At 28.3% G+C, this 23,548-nt stretch overlaps 2 protein-coding genes across 2 annotated transcripts; one reads left to right on the top strand and one right to left on the bottom strand.

Annotated features, from left to right (window-relative positions):
- The first annotated feature begins 81 nt into the window (after positions 1 to 81).
- LOC119671347 (RING-box protein 1-like) lies at positions 82 to 788 on the top strand. The gene is made up of 2 exons (XM_038081932.1): positions 82 to 608; positions 702 to 788. The coding sequence occupies exon 1, from the start codon at positions 154 to 156 to the stop codon at positions 601 to 603; it is 450 nt and encodes a 149-aa protein (XP_037937860.1). The 5' UTR covers positions 82 to 153; the 3' UTR covers positions 604 to 608; positions 702 to 788.
- On the bottom strand, positions 769 to 23,548 carry LOC119671346 (pleckstrin homology-like domain family B member 1; the record flags this gene model as incomplete). The annotated part of the gene is given in 8 exon segments (XM_038081931.1): positions 769 to 947; positions 1,006 to 1,439; positions 12,770 to 12,962; positions 18,189 to 18,294; positions 18,361 to 19,322; positions 20,446 to 20,645; positions 20,710 to 22,679; positions 23,434 to 23,548. Coding segments are annotated over 8 exon segments (4,159 nt in total), but the record flags the coding sequence as incomplete, so codon positions are not given.

Genomic DNA, 23,548 nt, shown 5'->3' with positions numbered 1-23,548 from the left:
GTGCTATTAAACAAAGTAAACTTATTAATATTTGAAAATAAAGAAAAAAAAAACATCGAAAACTAGAATCATAAATTATGTTGATCATAAATTATGTTTATACGAAATTAAATTTTTGGTGTATAAAATTATTTGCACCGTCAACGTAAAATCATGTTTAGGTGGGCACTTTTGACTGGTTCAAGATCAGGAAAAGAAAAGAACGCAGAAAAAGAAAGTAACAAAGAAAAAGAAAAAAATGAAGAAAATAAACAAAAAGATAAAGTAAACCAGCAAAAAAAAGAAAAGGACAAGAAAAATGACTTAGATTCAGAAGAAAACGAAAATACGGTTGGGCATAGGTTTACGGTAGAAATGTGGAAACCTTGTGCAGCGTGGGCGTGGGACGTACCAACTGATACTTGTGCGATTTGCCGAAATCCAATTTCTGAAGTATGTATTGAATGTCAAGCTTCACAAAACTATTACAAGGCAGACTGTGTAACAGCAACAGGTGAATGTAATCATGTTTATCATTATCACTGTATATCGCGTTGGTTAAAAACGCGAAATGTATGCCCACTTGATAGCAAACGATGGGAGTTTGCGAAAATCAGTTCTTAGACACGGTAAGGGGGAAGAAAAGAGAGATCTATGCAAAATAGTTTCTTATTATATCTTTTAAAATCAATACAAATTAAATAGTAATAATAAAAAAACAGTCCTCACAGTTCCAAAACAAGTTTATCTCAAGAACATTTCTACAACAATTAATGTACAACAGCAAACAATAACTACTACTGACAAGATAAAAAATAATTCTTTGCTTCCTTACCGAAAAGTATGCGCCTCCTCTCGGCTTCCGTTCTGACTTATCAGAATAATAAATAAAGGCATTACGTTGACGGTCGAGTACAAACCAACGTCGCGCCCAACCATGAAAAGTAGCACCCAACTTATGTAAATATCTATAAAAATACAGAAATTTTATTATTATATTTACTTTGTATTATATTTAAGTCTTACCCCCTACAGCTGTGCGCATCTACAAATACATGAGGGCAGAGCGCAATCTGGTGTCCAGCTGATTCGATATGATGGCGTAAATTTAAATCCGGTGAGAAAATTGGTAAATATCGTGTCAATGGACGTTGATGTTTAGGAAGTGCGCGTTTCCGATCACTATGACTACCGCTACTGCCACCACCACTTCCTGCAGTTTCATTCGAGTTGACACTACCACGTTTGTCTAATACATCATCTCCGTTGGTAACTTGCTCATCGGAGTAACGATTATCTGCACTGCCGATGCCAGAGGTATTTGTTGATAGCTCGATACTGGATTTGCAATTATTATTGTCCGAAAGTAAATCACAGCTTAACTCCGAATTCGCCTCTGAGAGTGGCCGTGAAATTTGTTGTTTGTGTTGCGTTCCGAATTCTGGTTGTGAGCGACGTTGCTGTAAATAAATTATTTTCAATAATTAAAAATCGATTTTCAAATTAATGTGAAAAATAATTACAAATCTTAAGTAAACAAACACAAAATTTTAATTTTTAAGTGATAATTTCTCTGGATGATTAGCAGTTAATCGCTATTGGTTCTATTTGCGTTCTAAGTGGTTTGTGTGCCCCAGTAAAAACAAAAACAAAAGTAATTGGCTAAAATCCAAGAAATATATGAGAACTACTCATAAATTATATACAAATTATTATAACAACCTAAAATTGTTGTAAACTGTTTTAAACATTTATTTTTATAAATTATATGCAATAAACAATGGAATGAGTTGCGTGGAAAGCGTAACATGTAGCTATTAAAAATATTGTAAATCTTACTGCTTCAAATATTATACGCTGTTATAGTCTAAATTACAATATATCAAGCGCTACAACTTGTGAGAATGTAAATTTTTTGTTTAAATATCCCTGGAAATCAGAAGAGTGAATATAAGGCATCAATCTTCGCTAGAATTTATTTTAGTACACACCGATTACATATATATGAAAAAATGAATTAGAACACTCTTTGAATATTTAGATTTTCAGGATTCTTGTATCAACTAATCAACGATTTTCAAAACTTAATCTATATTTTTAGGAATTTAAATATTTATATTTGAGAAGTTTATTAAACGGTATTACTGAAATATATTTTATTGTACCATGTGCCCCTTCTTTTACCAATCTGACCGAGCTGTCATCATAGAACTGTCAAGTTGGTTCACTTTTACCTAATGGGGGAGTCATTACCTTTTTCGAAGTTGGTCGTGTTATGACCTTTTAGTCTATGTACGAATCAACGCTATTCCTATGGTGCCATAATGGGCCATTATTTGAGCTCAAATGGGTTTTCTTGCATACAAGGTCATCACTCCAATCTACCTACCTACCATTGTACTATGTGTTCGTTTCCAAATTTATGACATTAAAAGACATTAAAATCTGATAATAGGATCACAATGAAACTATAGGGTGTACAAGACCGACTGGCAGACTGTACATCGATTGTCAAATTAACCTAAGCTGATCTAAATCCAGCGATTTTTAAGATTCACTGATTTCTATATTCAGGGAAGATATAAAGGGCCTACACTATTATCAAATATCACATTTTCTAGTTTTTTGCAAATCTTTGCTTAAGTGGTATACATTATATTGAACATTACAACATCGAATAATAATGTAATATGACAGAAAAATAATTAAATAGATAGAATATGGTTTCCATCTAAACAACAGTAATTGAATAATTTGAATAAATAATACAAAAAGAAAAATAAATACGATTAAAGCTGTAATAAATATTTTTTTTAATATTGAAAAAAAAAAATTTAGATATTAGATATAGCAATTACTGATACAAAAGTAAGATATCCTCAAACTAAAGAAAGTACTTGTAACTTCCAAAATATTTAAAAAAAAGTTAAATCAGAACGTTCCACTAAAGTCTCTTAAAATGTTTACAGTATATTTTAGTTTTTTGGATCAAATGTTCTTTGAGATATTTTAACAATAAACATTTAATAGACTGTAATAGAATTGCATAGTACAGCGAAGCACTATGACCATAACAGGATTTCAGGAGCGGTCTTTCCATTTTCCTTTGTCTTTTCACCGGAGTCACTTATATTTTCTAATGTCAAATGTCATTTGTCCATCCCAATATAAATACATTTTTACCATAACAGATGTGATCCTAAACAAGCAGATAATCAGTCCTATGATTATCAGGACCAGAATGTCTTCTTGATTGAACTTAATAAACTTTCTCAGAAAGGTAAGGCAAAATAAGGTGAATTACGTTTCTCAAATGTTCTCCAATGTTCCACTAGTTGCGATGTGAACTTTCGATCTAATATTAATTTTCTGGTTCAAATCAAAACCGGACAGTCACAATAATAAAATAAAAGTCTCATCTTCCAGACAAAGATGACATTTTGTAATCTCACACAAACTCACTAACTTGTTTAGATAGTATTAATTATTTTAATATGAAAATATAATATAAATTTTTTTGCACATTATAAATAATTATTAAACATCATATAAGTGCAAAAATAAAATTTAATATTTTGTATAAATTTTTTTTTTAATTTTCAAAAAGCGTCATAGAACCTAGAATTCTTAAAAAGAATTAAACAAATTATATTTTTAAAATAACATAATTTTTAGATAAAAATACAACAATCTTTGAATTACGTTTTGCTGAAATTGAAACCAACTTCAAAGGTCCCTCAACAAGATGGCATTCATTTCACTTAAAAACAAAATTATAACAACTTTTGAACTTGGCAAACGCACTCACTATATAAAAATACTCCATGCCATATAGCGCACGCCCGGTTGCATGCGGACGACGGCGGTTCACATAAGTCATCCACACCGACATAATTGCGAAATTTAAAAAAATTTAAATAAATTTTATATAAAAAATTATTTTAAACAAATTTTAGAATAAAAATAAAAATATTTTTTGGCTGTCTTTAGCTCAAATAACTTATAGCGAAGGCTCTTCAAAAGCGACTGTTACTTTTCCGATAATTTGCTGAACTGAAAAGCCTAAAACTGTTGGAAAATGTGCTAATCTACGTACAGAAACAAACAAGTAAACAAACTGTCCAGAGATCAAAATATTTTGCGGTCGAGAGACAGAGTGGCATACTACAAATTAAATGCGAAACAATACTCATTTATTTCCACATTAATAGACCCCAAACCGGATCGGTCGGAAAGAAACATTAAATAATTTGTTTAAAGTAAAAAATTTAACAAATTGAGCGTTAAAGATAGACAATTTATTTAATAAAGAATGGAATGAATTTTTCATTATTTTCATATATATTAATATATACATATTCACAAACATATTCGTATATATAAACATATATAATATAAAGCCAACTCGTGACTAATCTTCAAGAATGTAGGTGAATTATAACAGCTAATTCATACAACAACAAATCATTTACAAATTTTTATTTTGCGTATCTCATATGCCGAAAAGTTTTTATAAGCAAACAAAAATTTCATGAGAATCCACGCCTCCAAAATACGTGTGAGCCCCAAACTTGTAGGAGTAACAGGCAACTACGTAAGAACTAAATAAAAATATAAAAAAACTTTTGAAAAAAATTAAATTTTTGCCAAAACAATTAACACTACGTCTGGTCCTTTCTACTATTAAAATAAAAAATTAAGAATTATAATTAATCCAAAATATAAATGAATAAATTTTCATTAAACAAATACTTAACTAATTAAGTTCGACATTAGTTAAGTAATAAGCTTAGCTGTAGATACTTTTCTATATATATTTTTAATGACATACACTTTTGAAAAAACAATTGTCAATTTGACAGCTAACTGCACTAGAAACACCGATTGAAAATACAATAAACTATTTGTACAAATTTTGGGTTTGTTTTTAGGTATAAAGGAAGTTATAATGTAGGCAAGCAAACGTCATAATCATCGATTGCTTGTTCTGTATTCTGTAATCTATATAAATATTTACAGAATCTGAATGAAAAATTAAATATTAAAAATAATGGTGTCATCACAAAAATTGCTTGCTATTTTTCAGCGAGTCCTAAATATATTGAAATATCTTTGGAAAATATTTAAATATCTATTAATCTCATTGAATTCAAGGAAACGCAAAATACAATATATATTAGTTTTTAAAATGCAAGGAGGAGTAATTGGTACGATTTTTGAATGCGATTAGAATACAATTTCAAGTATAAACATTCAATCAAATGTAGAAACTAAATTACAACTTTTGTATATATGGCCGAGTTTATGTTCCAATAATACTTGTCACTCATCACGTCGGTTGTAGTTCCAACGTTCACAATGAAACAATATGGGTTACAACTAGAACAATCTTCAGTATAATCATACTATCTTCGGGAAGAAGAAAATCGCAATTAAAAATTATGTTTAACATTGTTAAGATATACCAGAGATTATTAGAATTACTAGAAGGAATAACCACCTCAAATTTTTTTGCTTGAACTTACATATATAATATAAATACATAATGAATCAATTTAAATGAATTAAATATGAAAAAATAACAAAACGCACTTAAAAACGAAAGATATACAAATTGAAGAAAAAAAGCCTAGAATTACTAATAAATTAATATAGATTTATAAATCAATTATTTATAAATCTAAAATTATTATACTAAATCATCCATTAATTTGTGTAGAGTATTAGCAAAGAGAATTATAAATAATTTGTACAATAATAAATATCTGCTAAAAATAAAGAGCACATGCTTATTAGCATTATATATAGAACAATAAGAGTATGTATGTAAATGCCAGGTTCAGCTGGATAAATTTTTGAATCCATGAAAAACATTTTAATACCAGTCAATTACCTATCAAAGAGGGCATATACCCCATACAAACAATCAAAATGAAAACAGATCGTAATATGCTTAAATATGTTAATGAGTAATGCAATAGGATTGTAGAGCAGACTCAATTTACTCATAAAAAACGATTTATCAATTAATAAAAAATAAAAGAAAATAGTGAGTAATTCCAAAATATATAGAAATATTTTATTTAGATATCAGTCGCCTTATTTGGTGAAATATTGCATTAAAGTGTTTATAAACACACAAATTTTTATAATTACAATTTCAATAGCTTTATCTTTAGAAAAATATGATTAAAAAGTAATTTTATTCCAGAAAATATTAAACAGAGTTGGCAAATTAGGATGTTAGATAGTTCTTGCTAAAACTTTTGTTCTGAAAGTAGTATAGATATTTGTTTACATCAACCTTAGGTCTCTGTTGTCACATACAGAATATACCTAATTTAGTATACTTAATAGAAGATTAGAAGATTGCTGTACGACGAAAAGCCAGGCTGCAGATCGATTATGTGGTGGTAACCGATTCTAACAATATGGATGTCGCTGATAGGATCGAAAAAAAATATATAAAGCATCACTTATAGCAGCACTAGTTAATCAAGGGCTGTAATGTCAAGAATGGGAAACTAAGCTTTTGACTAGAGACTCCTCATGTTTCTAAAACTCACTTTATATTTCCTTGTTTTGTTAAGTGCAAAAGGTTTGTCATTCAGTTTATTACAAAGTTTGATTATTACAAGTCGTTATGGATATTTTATAATATCTTAGATATGTTTATACTATGGAAACTGTACATAATATATTATTTCAGTTTATGTTTCAATTCAGTCTCTTTTACAAAGTTGTTAATAACATATAAAAAGATATTGAAAACTATAAAAATAGAACAGTTAATTTTTATATTCTGAGAGAAAGAACAGGTAGAAAAACTTTCAGTTATTGGAGATAGTAGAATGCAATATTAACAAAGTTCGTTATTTGCCAACCAAGAAGATCAAACGAGAAGAAGAAGAATAAAATGTAAGTATCCCGATTTGTATGCGGTAAAATGTTAGCTTCATGATATATAGATTTATAGGTCTACTATTGTTTAAATGCGAATTATATTACAGATCTCAGCATAGAGATATACACTATGTATAGTATTACTAAAAAGTATTTCAGCTAAAAAACGAAAAATTCGAATTTATGCTTTCTCAATTCTAATACCACTAAAGATATTAGAATCTGTTTTTAATATTCTTTATTGGCTTAAAGAATTTCTAAACAAATTCGAATTACTATTTGAATTATTCAAAAGTATATGTATTTCCGACCGATACGCATGCAAATATCTTCCTTAACATATCCATTGGTCATGTACCTCATGTACCAGCAAAACAATACCACATCGCAAAAATTCCAGCTTCTTTAAAATATTTTATTTTCGCATTTAAATGGATGTTTGTAAACAATTCTATAAAATAATTCAGTTCGTGGAAATGTCTTTGAACGGAAGTTTTTGCGTACATTTAATATACAATTCTTTTGTATTATTTTAAAATTATGAATGAAGCTATTTACAACATTTTTATAGTTTTGTTTACGAATAGAATACCGTAAGTTTATTATCAATAATAATTACGTATATATGTATCAAATATTTAACCGGAAGCGAAACAAATATTTGTGGTCTGTACTGCTTTCTACTATATAAATATCCTTTTTAAAGATAGGGAAGAAAGAATTGACGGTTAGAATATAATTAATATTTTATAATTAACATTTTGTACTAAAAAGAAACACATCCTTCCAATGAAATAAATGGTTGGAATTTATTTAAAAAATGAAACTCATAATGATGATTGACATTAATTTAAGACAAAAGCCAGATAAAAAGAAGAATTAAATATTATCGATTTCTTAAATTGATTATAGCTTTTTTATATGAGCTCTATAGCTCAATATAATATAAAAAAATATTTGTTTATTTGTATATAGAGTGTGTATTTAAAATAACATATACAAACGATTTTATGGAGTTTGTTTGACTATCCATTTATCATATTTTATATCCTGCCTAAAAGTTTCTCTAGTTCGGAAATACTTCAACTTATAGTTTAACATAACCTTTTAAATTTTAAGATAATTAGTAATATATTCTCGGTATTCTTTTATTTGGCGCTTTTACAGAGCATAAAACCAATCTATTTTACCATTCTATTATTAAAAGTAGTAATAATGTCAATAATGTATATGCAACCCAACAAAACTTGCTTATAATTTCTGGTGAAAAAATGTGTACTGTAGATAGGTCATGGGTCAGACTTTGCATAGTGTTTTTGGGTTCCCGACGAAACCACAAATTGTAAAAGCAGTATTATGATTTTAAAATAGTAGCACGACTAGCTATTATAGACCTTGCGACTAGCTGGTTTGAACATATCATAAATACTGACATGTATCATTACAATTAAGTGAAAATTATTGAAAGGACAGCACCTTTTTTAAGGTAAGTTTTAAATTATGTGTGAGCTATCATAGTTTGGATATAATGACTGACGTTAATATGAAATGTAGAAACGACTGGTAGAGGATACTATAAGTTGTGTACACACTCTACTATAGTAGGTACACAGTCAGAATAATGGTGTTGGTTGGTTGCAGTGGCAAGCCATTAGATAACTTCAAATGTACCTCAATTAGCGATTTTTCGATGTTTTGATACCACATTCCTCGCAAGATCCCTAGTATAGAAGAGTAGAGACAAAATCCATCCCGACAAATTTAGGTAATTTAATATGTCTTTCATCTTCATCGTTGAGCAGTCTTATAAACTATCACAGAAGTATTTTCGTAAGAACCTATATCTTGTGGACGCTAAAGCCGGGCATTCACAGAGAAAATGTATTATTGTTTCTTTCTTTCTCTCTATAATGGTGTAATAGTAAACTTTTAGTTTCATTTTCATAACAACAATTAATGAAATTTATTTTAATTCATCTTTAGCATATTTTCTAAAACACTATTATATATATAGGGCGTTATTTTTTAGCTGTAATAACGACTATTAGCACTTTCAAGTTTGTAGTAGATCTAATTCCTAATATATACATTTTCAACATTGTTAGTTCCAAACAAATATACATTAATGTCGTTTAAGTTAAATCACAAAAACCATACACGTTAAGCGTTTGTGTTAAAATAATTTATTTTTATTTATATAAAATATTAATATTTTAATTTTTTTGATAAGAGTATTAAAATTTTAAATATAATTTTATCAAGCAAAGGTGCAAAGCTTTTATATTTACACAGAGGATTTTATCTTTATTCAGTTTTAAAGCTGCTCACGAGGTGCCTTAAACACTAATTTTATTTATATTACTTCATCCACCTTAAATGTAAATTAAATACATTTAAAAAGTGTTAACAGAAGAAAATTAATAGCAATTTATTTGACGTTATTGGAACATAGAATACTAAATATGTTAACATAAAAGCTAGTTTTTATGTTTTTAATTAATAGAACTGCGTGAAGTTGAATTAGCATAAAAATTAAATTTTCTATATATTTTCAAAAGTTGAATACAATTAATTGAGCAGTGGATATAATTGTTTAAAGTTTTTGTGTAATATAACAAGGTGAGAAAAAATCACCAAAAAATAGTTCTTGTTAAGAATTAGAATAATTTTTTATTAAATATAACTACAACTCATATAGATTCTAAGGTAATAGAACAATAAATAAATTACATTTATTTTGTATACATAATCATCTTATAAAGTTATAGTTTAATAATAATATTATGGTTTTTCTATAGACCTCAACCTTAGTAGGTAGATGGACCACAATTCTTGGAAAACGCTTCTTCAAGACTCTCGAAAAACTGTCAAAAACTAATATCGGAAAACTTTTAATGTTTTAAAAAATATATAAATCAATGCATGTAAGTCTAAAATCAGGAATGCTTATTTTATAAGCATAGTAATCCTCACTAAATCATTAGGAAAGTTCGAATCTATTAACAAGTAGCATTCAAGTAGAATCTAAGTAGAATCAGTGTTAGATTCACCTTTATACCAAACTTAACTGAACCAATACTTTAAATCAGGACTGACCAAAGCATGGTTCACGAGTCTTATACGGCTCGTCACATATTTCTAATACACCACAATTAGGCAAATTTTTCTTTGTTCTATTTTAGTAACATTATATTATTTTATTTTTAAGGTATCCTTAATAAATTAATTAAAATGTTTTAAATAATTAATTACATTTCACATTAATTTACTTAATTGACAAAGACTTTAGTATATATTTGTACAACTGGTTCAAATTACTTATATCCAGTGTCGTAAGTCCTTTCATTAAAAATAAAATATTCTCTTCGTAGGGCAACAACTAATATTAACAAAGCTGTTTGATAAAATTGCAAAAAAAAAATTAACAAAGAATTAATAAAACTAAATTTAACATTATCATCATATTTTTATTTTTCAGCGGAAAAATTATGAACCTATGCATTTATTTCTACGGCCCTCCAATTTATTGGGTGATTTGTATTAACCAACGATATGGTCTGGACTGTCCTGCTTTAAAACATCTAAAATCTATTTTAGAATATTAACTCCAAAATAGGAAATCATTAAATTTTAATGGAACTTTAATGGAACTCTTAAATAATATTGAGAGATAATTCAATTGAAGTGAAGAGCAAAAATCTCTCAATCAATTAATATTTTTCTGATTTTTCTGAAGCATGATAAAAATATTATGAAAGCTTTTAAATGTTGTTATAATAAAAAAAAGTCTGGTTTTTGTATTACAAACTATATATAAAATACTTTCACTAATTTATTTTAAAAAGTAGTGTGTCTCTATATATAATAATGTCTAACACTAATTTAGTTATACAGTTTATTTGGCTTATCAAGGACATACTATTTTTAACATCTACCACATTCCATAATTTCAATATGTTGATATAGTCCATAACTCAATTTACTTTCATTAGGTCAAGATCAGGGAATATTTCACACCACAACTAAGCAATTAATTAATTTAATTATTTATACTTAGTTTGAATTTTAGTTTTGAAATATTAAGCAGATGCTTTTGTTTAGTTGATTTTACATTATTGAACTTATTTTTTTCATACCCAATTATTTCGAGGAGTGTGCTACTATTATTTTTGGATGAGAGCCAATGTTTGGATAATAATTTTATTGGAGGTGTTAAAAAAATTTTGATTTAAGCACATTTTAATGTGATATCTCTGTTTTTCTTTGTACCAAGCACTTATGCGTCAGTGGCGTATATTTAGCAGGTTAATACGTCGTATAAAAATCATAAAATCAATTTTCATATTTTTTATAATAAATTTATTCATTCATTATTCAAAATTAAGTTCAAATTGTGTTAACAATCATTAAATATTAAATAAACATAAAAATTGGAAAAAAAAAGATAGAAAAATATCTATTCAACATATTTTTAAAATTATTTTAATTGTTTTATTAGATGCGTTTTTTATAAAGAAAAAATATTGAAAATTAGTCTTTAAATATTTTAAAAAGTTAAAAATAAAAAATTTATTTGAAAGAATTAATAAACATTGCAAAGAAATTGCTTGTATACGTGATTAAATCAAAAGTTGAAACTTATAGCTAAAATATAATATACAGAATGTTGTTTCATTTTAAAGTTCTTCAACATCAATATTCCGAAAAATAAAAAAAAAATAATATGGGTATCCCTCCTACCTAATTTCAATTTCATCGAGTTAAACATTATGTAACTACTACAAAAAATTATTAATTAATTAAATTAAAAAATGCATTAATATAAATCACTGTGTTCAAAATGGTTGTATCATAAGTTATATACCAACTTTTAGTCCTTTAACAGTAATTTGATTTAATATCAATGGGTTTTTGTACTCAAATGAAACCAGAAAATAAGATGCTTCAAAGTAGAGTTTTAGGAATAATTTCAACCATTTCTGCAGAATATTTATTTTTTATAAAATTTTTTTTTTATTTTCATATATATTATCATCTCACAAATAATTTTTGATAAAGAATTATTTCTCTATCATGAACATCTTTAAACTTAATGTTATCGCTAACAAACCCTAATAACTTTGTAGTGTGTTTGAAAAAAAGTACTCTAAGATTTCAAGAACAACCAAGTCTACTTTAAACAATTACTTATCTATGCAGATGAACAAATAGCATTAAACTCACTCATCAGAGATCCATTATAAAGAATTTACGGTTAGATGACTTGATCTATTATATAATTTATATAAGTATTCTATAACAACAGAAATCACATACACTATTTTCTGAACATATAGATAGGCAGTAATGTTACTATAAGGTGGATTTATACATATCAACAATAGATTTTCAAACTCTCATAACTATAATATAATAGCGCTATCCAGATTTTCTGGATACACTAATTTGACAACGAATTTAAGTGGAATAAGCTTTTTGGAGCAACTTTTTTCTCTAAGCTATAAACCGATGTACTTAACTTCTTGACATATCGAGGATTTAAACTTGAAAACGTTTTAGAATGATTACACAAACGACACATGCCATCTAGCACTTATAAGTACATATACATAAATATATGCAATTATCGCATTGATAACACAAATGACGAGTAACCATCTGTCGCATCCACATGTTCTTGGTAGTTTTTTTTTATAAAAATTTTCAACTATAAAGCCTGATATCTAGAAAACTATATTGATATATAACATAGTGAAAAAATTTGCTCAAGAGAACTCTCGTATCCAGAACCAGAGAAAATCTGAATATGATGCAGTAATACTTATCAAAAAACAAACTGACCTATTTGTGTATAGCATGTATGTTTGTATGTATGACTAACACTCACCTGACTAGAATTTTCATCGTTGTTCTCTAGATTCTTTATATCTGCATTTTGTTGTTTTTTATTTTCATAATTATTTTTTTGATTTATTTTATTCATTTGTGTCGAATTTTCTTTATCCGTTTTTAACTTTTGCAACTCCTGTTCCTGTGGGATTTGTGCTTGTGAGTTTGTTGTGGTACAATTATTGCTGCCACTGGAAAATAAATTAAAAATATTTAGATTTTCAATTTAATATAATAGTTTAAGTAAAAATTATGATGAAAATATATTAATTTAAAAAAAAAACAAATCTTACCAACAAATTAAAGCATTTAATTTATCCATTTTTTCAAGTGACTTTCATTTAAAAAATGTTTATGAGTAATAATAAAAACTAAAACTTAATCATTTGAAGTTTCGACTGCATAGTTGCAATATGTATACTATAGAAAAAAAACCGATATTTATGATAACTGTTCAACAAACAGTTAAAAACAGCTATGAAATGATAAAACCAAGGTATTCTTAGTAGTGCCGATCTATTTAGAACAGTGAAAGCATTTGTGGCATGGCATACGACTCTAGGAACGCAATCAATTGATAAGAAGCTTATCTAAAAAATTTAAGCAAAACAAAAAAAAAACACTATAAACTTTCGGTACGCTGAAAAGCTTGCCGGAAAGGGGCGCTGATAAACAGCAAAAATACATACTAATTTCTAAATAAACAGAAATATATGAGCTCATACTCTTCCACTGACAAACGGTATAAATATTAAAAAAACAAAAACAAAATATTTAATAGTACAAATATTTAATGCAAAAAAATTGTCTTTTTATGCAAATTAAAAGCATAAACACTTTTTTTTATTTTTTTTAACTTTAACTTTCACCGAAAATTTATATAAAATATTTTTTTTAATAAATTATGAATTAATTTTACAAAATTTTCTCTATTTTAAATCACTTTAATATTATATATTTATTATTTTTTTATGCAAATATAAACGCCAATTAATGTGTAATTTATTTTATCGATATATGTATGTATTTTGCACACACATGCATTTATAAATAGTTTACGAAAATTTATTTTTAATTATTTAACAAATTAAAACTTTCGTGAATATTTTCGTCAATCCGCCCTATTTTTAGTAATCACATTTTGACATTCATTCAAACCGTATGAATGAATATAAGGTTTAGATTTTAAGTACGCGGAATTTTAATACATTTTTGAAGCAAAATATTCAGTACAGACTCTCGTCTCTGATGCCATTGCCATTTAAGTAACTTAGAACTTACAAACTGATTCATTCAAATCAGCACTTAAGCATTTTTACATTAAAGACAGTCGCGAGTGGCTTTTAAAAAATTCATTACGATACCGCGCGCGCTTCAGTCGCCGAACTTCACAAACGGGTAAATACAATTCCATATATCTCCATACTGCACCAGCTCAAGCACCAGCATACAATGACAAAATGCGGAGATCATCTCAGTGACAAAATAAGCATACAAATAAAATCCACTTTAATTTAATAATAAAAAAAAAAATACTAAAGCAATACATAACAAATATTTGAATTATAATGCAAATATCAGCATGAATACAAAATACCCGGTTAAAAAATGAACAGCGGAATGAAAATTATGTGATCTGAACGTATTCTTTCTTTCCTGCATATTGGCTCGTGAACCAGTTCTCATTATCTTTTTGATTTATAAAATAAATAATGAAATGTTTTGTTTATTCAACAATTATTGATGTCAACATATAAACAATAGAACGGTAGCGGATTTCTTTGATGCCAGCGAAAAGGGTCTAGGGCGCTAATTATAAAAATCTCAATTATACATATCAATGTTATAACAACGTTTAATTAATAGTTTAGAACAATACAGATATGTGATATTACAAGCCACTTTTACCTATTTAACGAAGACTATATTTCAAATATATGCACGACAATATAAAAATAATTTATATATAATTAAAAAATTATTTATTTAACGAAGACTGTTTATTTCAAAAACAAATCTTATGGAAACTGCATAACTTACTCGACATGTAATAGCTACAGATAGCAGACCGGCTGCCCTACTTAACACTATCTAATTTCAGAATAATCTCTAGTCGCACGGGGCGGTACGCAGATCTAAGATCAATCATCGAATTGAATTTGACACCCCCAGCTATCAAAGAGTAAAAATGTCCAGACGGACTAACTCGAAAAAGGCTCAACATGATTAACTATATATTAGTAAACTATATCTTAAATATTAGTATATTCGTACATATTGATATATGAATCTACGACAAAAACATTACGGTTCTATAAACCAAATCATGTAGAAGTTTCAATAATTATCAATTATTATACAATTAATAACAATATATATATTGTATATTATATATAATAATAATACAATTCAGAGTGACATTCCAAAATATCAAAATTAATTTACAACGAAAGACCTATTGAAAATTATCTAAGCTATCTATCTACCATAGGCCCTAATCATTTGGGGTTCTTAATCACTTCGTCACATGAAATTCGTATAGTTTACAGTTAACTTATGCTATAAATGAAGTATATACTGCAGAAAGTGAACTTGCGATAGGCTCAATAATAGCATACCAACAAAATAAATTTACTTTTTTTATTCTCTTCATAACTGTAGACAAATATTAAAGACAATGGTTTCAGGAGCGGCTCAGTCTAGGTTCCAGGCCTAGTCGTATTTTCAAACGAACACCGCTCTTTCCCAAAAGTAATATAAAACATAGAAATACTTCAAAGATTATTAAAGTATTATAATAACAACAATAATAGAAACAATACTATAATTTTCCATCAGGCAATGAGGTGTGCTAGAGTGAAGAATAGTAGATACACAATTTTACTTAGTAACATTTTTCGTGTACTAATCCCATTAGCAAAATGACTCAAAGCATTAAATTATTTAAGGATGGTTTCAAATAGTAGAAAAATAAAAATAGGAAATATATACAGCAATAAGTGAACTAGCGATAGGTACCGATAATAAGGTACAAACAAAATAAAAGAAAGTATATTTTTGTTTCTTTACGTAACTATAGATAAATGATAAAGATAATAGTTTCAGAAGCAGACTAATCTATACTAACACTATTCGCAGAAGTTCTATAGTTCAATGCATTTGGCTTGTATATGAAATTAGCTTAAATACACAAAAACTGCAATTCTACATTCTACGACGTTCATCTATATACATACAATGCTGAGTCCAATTTATCTCATTTCCTGTTCATCTGCTTCTATACCTCTATGCATTCTTATTTTTTTTTCGCTCATCATGTCCAAATCAACCACACAATTCATCCACACTGACTATAACTCTAAGGTGTCAAAAATGGGTGCCATTTTTACTTGTTGGACTATTCAGAATTGACAAAGCCCTAAGAACATCTCACAGAAGAATATGTACTGTTTCATTCGCTCTACGGAAAAAAGACTATTCCTATGTACATTAAGAAGAACGATTTCCAATTTCATACAGAATATGTTCAGTCATAACAGTCATAATTTGTATTCAATTGCATTACTACTTTTCATGATGTTGCCAATCGATTTGCCGTCTGTCTACGTAAACAAAATTGTCCCTACTGTTATGTAGTTCCAGTCAATTAACTTAACTTTCTTCACTTCGATCTAGGATTGTTTGAATAACGTTCTACATTTATATGACTTCTTTCCTTTTCGCCGTTGTTTTTTTCAAATTGGTTGTCCCGCCAAACTATAATCTACCACCCCATCTCACTTTATTTAATTATATATCCATTCATATTCCTGCTTTACAGGTTTCTTACTTGGATTACAACAACAATACTCTTTATTCTATAGAATCAAATCGCATATGATTGATACAAATTGTCATTGCTAAGAAAGGTGCAATTGCACCCCTACAAATTATATCAACAGAAGTTGATAAGTATTTTCTTATAATCCTTAATAGAAAAGTTTTTCCAAATAGATTTTTAAATAATTTATATGCCATTTTTTTGACTCCATCAATATGGAAACTTTTGAAATTAGACGTTCGCCTCGAAACTAACTCACTTCACAATTCAGTCAGAAATTGAATTTTGCTACTGAACTACATTTTATAATGAAAAGTATAATTTGCATACTTAATGATTGATTTGATATTAATTTGATGCGATCTTGATAATACTTATAATTAAGTCTTAATAGTTGAAGTGGATTTTTTAATGGCATAGCACAATGAAATGTCAATGATCTGACATTTTATACATATATACGGGTATATGTGTTAGTATTATTTACAAATTTATTACATAAACTTTTAGCATGTCTTGTTTATTTAATGAACTTGTTTAGTTTATTTCAGAAAAACAAATTAAAAAATTAGTTACATCAGTAGGTCTGTAGTTAGATTTGAATTACTAATGAGAATTGTAATATTTACTACTTGTATATAGAAATTGTTTATAAGCGCAATATTTTCAAATCAAGTAAATATTGTAATGTATGTAATGATTTAATATACATATTTATTTATTTAAATTTTTTTCAAATTAAAAACGCATTTATTCACAGCGACTAAGTAAGAGTTTCCTCTGATGTACGCATTTCATTTATTAGTTTTATCTGCCCTTCTGGTATCCCAAACAGATAAATTTTATCATTGTACATATAATAAAATTATGTAGGGAGAAATAGCCAACCATAAATAAGATCTGTATGTACATTATTTGTTGTATGTGCAATGCGAAACTTAATACGAGTGTCCACTAAAGAAGCTTACAGATAATGCACAACTAATTTAATTTAATGAATACTTTCAATTGTTGAGAGAGAGCAAATTGCTGGAGAATGTGTATATTAATTAAATAAAGGGTTAATGTACTTATAGCTATAATCAACAATTAAATAGAGATACTCGCATGTATATGCTTCAAGTTGAAGTTAACTGAAGTATACTGATAAAAAAAAAAAAAAAAAAAAAAAAAACACAAATCCAAACCCGATTGACGGCAAATGCCATAATCGTATAAGGATAGAATTAGATACTATGTAAATGAAGTTAGGTTTTTCTTATTAGTTTTCTTATAATTATTTATAATATTTATGTTTTATATATTATAAATTATTGAAAATGTTAATTTTGTAAATGTAAATATAACCTAAATTTAATAAAAAGAATACTACTACTACTAGTCTGATAAAAAATAAAAATATTTGAACTAAGCATTAAATTACAAGTAATAACTTCACTAAAGAATTTACCCATGCAAATTATTTTTAATTTAAAATAGATTTAATAATTCTAAGAATAGTAATCTTTTTATACTAACTATTATTATAACTAATTAAATGTTGTACCAACTCATACAATAATTTAACTTAATAGACAATTATTTAAGTAATACTTACTCTACGCTATTATTCAGCATCGATAGATATTGTGCACGTGCTTCATCATGGCTCTTTTTCTTTAAGTCATTCATTTTCTGTCGTTCATGTTCAATGACATGTGGACCTGAAAATAAAATACATAAATTAAGTAATTATTTTAAAATTCATACTATATAATTGCGTTCATTACCTTGTTGTGCCAAAAGCAGTTGACGATTTCTCTCAATTTCTTTGATGCTATCGAATATTTTTGTACTTGCACCTTTTGTTGATATGGGTGCATCCAGTGTTACTTTACAAATTCGATCAATATCATCTTGCGATGGTACACGTTTCTCTAAAGGATTGACTTCAAAATCATCGCTACCAAGTGAAAGATTAAATTTAACTCGTTCATTTTGTGCAACATCTTCATTTTCACTCATATTCTGCTTTATACGCAGCAATGGATCATTTGGCAAACGTGGTGATTTCGGTGGCTTATCACTTGTATTTTTCAATTCATTCTCAGTTATATCAATGATTTTTAGTTGTGTGCGCTTAGGTGTACTCGTAGCATTTGCACATGGTAATTCAATTCTATTGTTATAAAACATATTTTCATTAACACTCTTGGACATAATGTCTTCTGTAGTTCTTTTTGGACACAATAGTTCTGCTGAACCAAATAAAGACTGTGACATAACACCAGTTACCAGATTACTTTGCAATGGTGGCGATATTGTGGATGAGGACAGTTTGTCATCGATATTTTCATCATCATCTGAAGAATTTGGTTGTATTTGTCCAGTTATGTCGCAGATACTATTATCAATAGATTTCAGTTGCTCTTGATAAACTTTTAGTTCATTTAGTATAGTAATTAATTTACTATTTAATGCTTTAGCATCTGTGGAAGCATAATTTTGTGTTGTCAAGTTCTGTTTCTCTAGTTGTTTTAATTCGATGCATTTTTCTTCAATTTTAGTGGATAAGCCTTTTTCTTCAGCATTTAATTCTTCTCGATAAGCATGCCATTCTGATTCTTCCTCCAGATATTGAAATTCTAAGTCTTCAAACGTTTTACGATCATTTTCTAGTGATTCACAAACATTATGAATCTCTTCTTTTAGACATTCATTATTAGGCTTTTGTTTCAACATCGCTTTCAATCTAAAAAATAATAATAAAAGTATTATGTAGTTTTTCTATAGTTAATAATTTTAAATAGTTAGATTATGTCAGTAAGAAAGTTATTAGTACAGATAAATTATTAATGGTACTATACTGCTTTGAAAGAAGATCCATTTCATGAACAATATCTACTAATACTATAACTTGAACACGTACATTTTTAAAATACTTGATTCTTAATAGTCTATTTTATATATTAGTAAAAAAATCAATATATAATACATACAACAGCATCTAATAATAATAATTTTTCAAAAAGTTTTTGGATATAAATCCATTGAATATTTAATCAAGTTTACATTAATTTTGTTTTGTTTTTTACACAGTGACTAAATCTATGTTCTGGAGACATTGTTTTTTTTATTGTTGTTGTTGTTGTTGTAAACAAAGGTGATCTATAGAACAAGACACATGAATAGATAATAAGACGAACACATGGTTTGAAAAAGTAGGCAGCAAAAGTTAGAGGGTTTGTGAGAGATAGGAGATGGATACAGGTGTGGGTGAGTGTTGATTGATACCAGTATTGATTGAAGTGCAGGAACCTATCAATTTTAATGTAATGAAGCCATAAATCAATATGGTTGAAATTAATTAATTAATTTAAGGAAAAAAGGAGTCTTTCATACCCAGCAATTTTAGACGTAGGCCTATTAAGAACTTTCTTACTATGTAAAAACGTGCTCTTGAAGAAGACACTGCTTTAGTATTCAGGCGAACATATTTACGACGAACAAGTATTATTCATCTCTCCATTTCGAATTTCGTCATCCTTATAAATATATGGTACAATGTTTTAGATAAACAACAACATGGATTCATTTTAATTTTAAATTAAGAATATAAAAACTAATTCAACATTTAATCTGAAAATCTTCATCAATTAATCTGAATTATCAGTTTTTAAATTCAACTAGCAATAATTTATATTTATAAATATTGCAATTAAATTATCAGGTATAAATTAAAATTGTTTAGGTATTAATAAAACAATTATCAGTATTCAATTCAAAGTTCAACTTTCATAAAAAAATTAGAGTAACATACATTACTTAATAAATTATTATAATATTTTAGCTTTTTAAATAAACATCTATCTTACTTTTTAACTTGATCCTGCTTCATTTCAATTGATTGTTTTAGTTTCGCTTGTTGGTTCTCCTCCATAACGCGAGTTGCATTACGTTGGGCTTCCAAACGATATATTTTATTCTGCAATAATTTTAACTGGTTTTCTAACTCACTGACAGATACACCAACCGCACTAAGTTCTGCAGATACTAGAGCTTTTTCCATATCCAACTATAAATAAGGGTTCAATATTAGTTTATTTAATGTTTAAAAATATCTCAGTTATTTTACAAACCTCTCTAAGCACCTCATCTTCTTGCTTTTGTAAATCAGATACTTTATTTTTCATATCTTGAATTCGCATCAAAATATCTTTGCGGGCTTCCTTTAGTTGATCTAGATCCGCATTTTCCAAAATTTTAATACAATCCTTGACTTGTGTGCTATTAATGGTTGTTGTCTTTGTCGCTTCAATATTTTGTAAACTCTTCACACTATCCGAGTTCCCTCTGGATAATGTTCTAGGCGCCGGTGCGGGCTTTCTGCTTAATTTTGGCGAGTTTTGTAACGAATGGGATTGTTGAATATTCAGTGTCAGATTATTAACATTTTTATTTATACGCTTAGCTGGTGTTTGATCTGCAGAAGAATAAGCTTTTGAATTGCTACCAGGCTGATAACGACTACTCTCTGCAATGGCTTGCATTTCTAACTTTAATTTTTCTTCAAATGTTTTTATAAGTTGTTCATATTCATTTTGATTGGAGAGTTTAGCTTGCGTTGGTTGGGCGATGGGTTGACTAAAAAGATTACCGAATGAAACCTCCTTTTTAGGAGACATACAAGTGGTACGTATTTTAGTACGTGGACTTTGTGGTACATATTTGCCTATGACTACATTTTCGTAGCCAGTTTTTGGTGAATTTGAACCAACTAATTGTCCGCTTATTTCCACACGGTTTTGACCGACGAGACGTACATTTTCATAACCAGATGAAGCTGATATTGTACCATTATAAGTTTTAGTATTTAGATTGGTATTATTTGTGGTGAGAGTTTGTTCATTATGAAAAGGGGACTTCTTTTCACGTGGTAGTGAACCATTTGTTTTGATACGATTTTGTACTATCGGTGATGAAGTAATGCTATTACAACTTTGATTTTGACGATCTGTGTATTCGGTGCATATTTTAAGCATATCTTCTAGACATTCGCTATCAGATTTGCTAAAATTCCGCTTTTGTTCTATTGATTGACTGAGGTTTGAGCTGTAAGCTGATGCAGATTCACTTGAAATTTTATGCATAGGCGAGGAATTTGTGGAACCATTATTGATTTCAGTATTCACACCGGTCATAGGATATATTTGTAATCCACCATAAGTTCCTGGTTTAGGATACCGATCGTATGCTGTGACATTATGATGATTGCTTACATAAGAGTTATTGCGCGGTGGTGTTGCATTATTAATTTTAGTCAGATATTCAGAACTACCTCTATTGTTTTGTATATTTAAATTTGTGTTTTGTATGTAATTTGAGGTGCTTGGAATGTTCACATAATTACCGCTGCCATTTTGATTACTTGCATTTATTTTAATATTATTAGCTTGATTTTTTAAATTATTACTGATGTTTTTATCATTGCGATGATTTTCGGCTAAATTTTTAGCAAAACTGGCATATTTCTGACCCAGAACATCTTTCGCAGGCATATTTACTGTAACTAAATCGGCAGTAAATACTTTCGGACAATGTAATCCATTAATGTCGATGGGTCCCATATTATTATAGGCTTTACTTGACGTCTTAGTGGCTTCCTTACTAATTGACATGCTCATTTGTGCATAATTCGTGGGATTAATATTCGTTTCGTAAAATGATTCGATGTGCATCGATTGTCGATGTTCATTCGGAACACCATTCGAGCCTATACTCTTAGCAGAATTACGTTGCGGCACTTGCGTAAAGTCGATTTGTGGCATTGAGATTCTTTCGTTAGAACCCATTGCAGAACGCATCATCTGCGCTTCGGCGGGATTGTTAAAACGTAAATAATTCGAATTGCCAATTGTAATCATGGCACCCTGCGTCAAATTCGCCTCATGCGTAATTTTTGTGTTATCAATAAGTATGCGGGCATCTTTTTCTGGAACTATAGTTACTTCATTCTCTTCGCTGCGATAGATTGTGCAATGAGTTGAACGTACACCACTTCCATTCAGTGATATATTGCATGCGGTAGAGGAACCTATTGTTGTATCACCTAAATTATATTAGAAAGACCATTAAATTAATTATAATTATATAATGATGCGTTATTAGTTTAAAATTTAAATGATCACTTTTCATATTTTGAAAATATATATAAAAAATATTCTTATCTGCTCACGTTTTTTAGAAAAAGAATTTGTCTTGTCTATTCGAATTTCTGCAAACAAATGAAAACTGATTCTGTCGAGTTTGTAAAAAATCGTATAAAGGCTCTTTGATAGAAAGAAATGAAGTCATTTGAAACATTCTTTCTGGAAACGTATGACTACTAATGTATAAATGTGAGTATATGTGATTCCACAAAAAGCAATGTCACAAAAGTACTTCATTCTGAGTAAAGCGAATGATGATGAGCATACGAAGCATGAGTAAATAAAATATTGCCAGAAAGAAAATCATTGGTACGTTAAAGCACAGTTGTCTGTGATTAAAGCTTAATACTTTAGGTACCCCAAAAAAATATACATATATGAAATTACTTTGCTTATCTGTGTTTTGATTTCATTTTTCACTTTTAACATTTTTCGTTATATTAAAATGTGTACTCAAATTTGAACTAAGTAGTTCATATACTTTATCAGTTTATAAATGACCTTGCGCGATTATGTTTTTTATGTTTTTCATTTATTTTTTCAAAATTGTAATATGGGTGCATTATTTTTCGTCCCTAACTTCATTTTAAAATACAATTTTAGTGAAATATTTGCGCGAATATCAAAAGATTGATATCGCAAAATTCTTCTTACCTATTGGTATATAATGAATCGTTACACCAGTGCTTAAACGACCACCGCCTAAGCTGACCAAGTGCGGATCATTAGCTGCAACACGCAGAGATGGGTCCTTCTTTGTCAACGACAT

The sequence above is a fragment of the Teleopsis dalmanni genome, chromosome 1 (assembly GCF_002237135.1).
Source record: "Teleopsis dalmanni isolate 2A chromosome 1, ASM223713v2, whole genome shotgun sequence".
Lineage (NCBI taxonomy): Eukaryota > Metazoa > Arthropoda > Insecta > Diptera > Diopsidae > Teleopsis > Teleopsis dalmanni.
This window is presented reverse-complemented; position numbering and strand designations above follow the sequence as displayed.

Excerpts from the sequence above, each read along its gene's own strand:
- LOC119671347 (XM_038081932.1), top strand. The coding sequence starts at position 154 with ATGTTTAGGTGGGCACTTTTGACTGGTTCAAGATCAGGAAAAGAAAAG.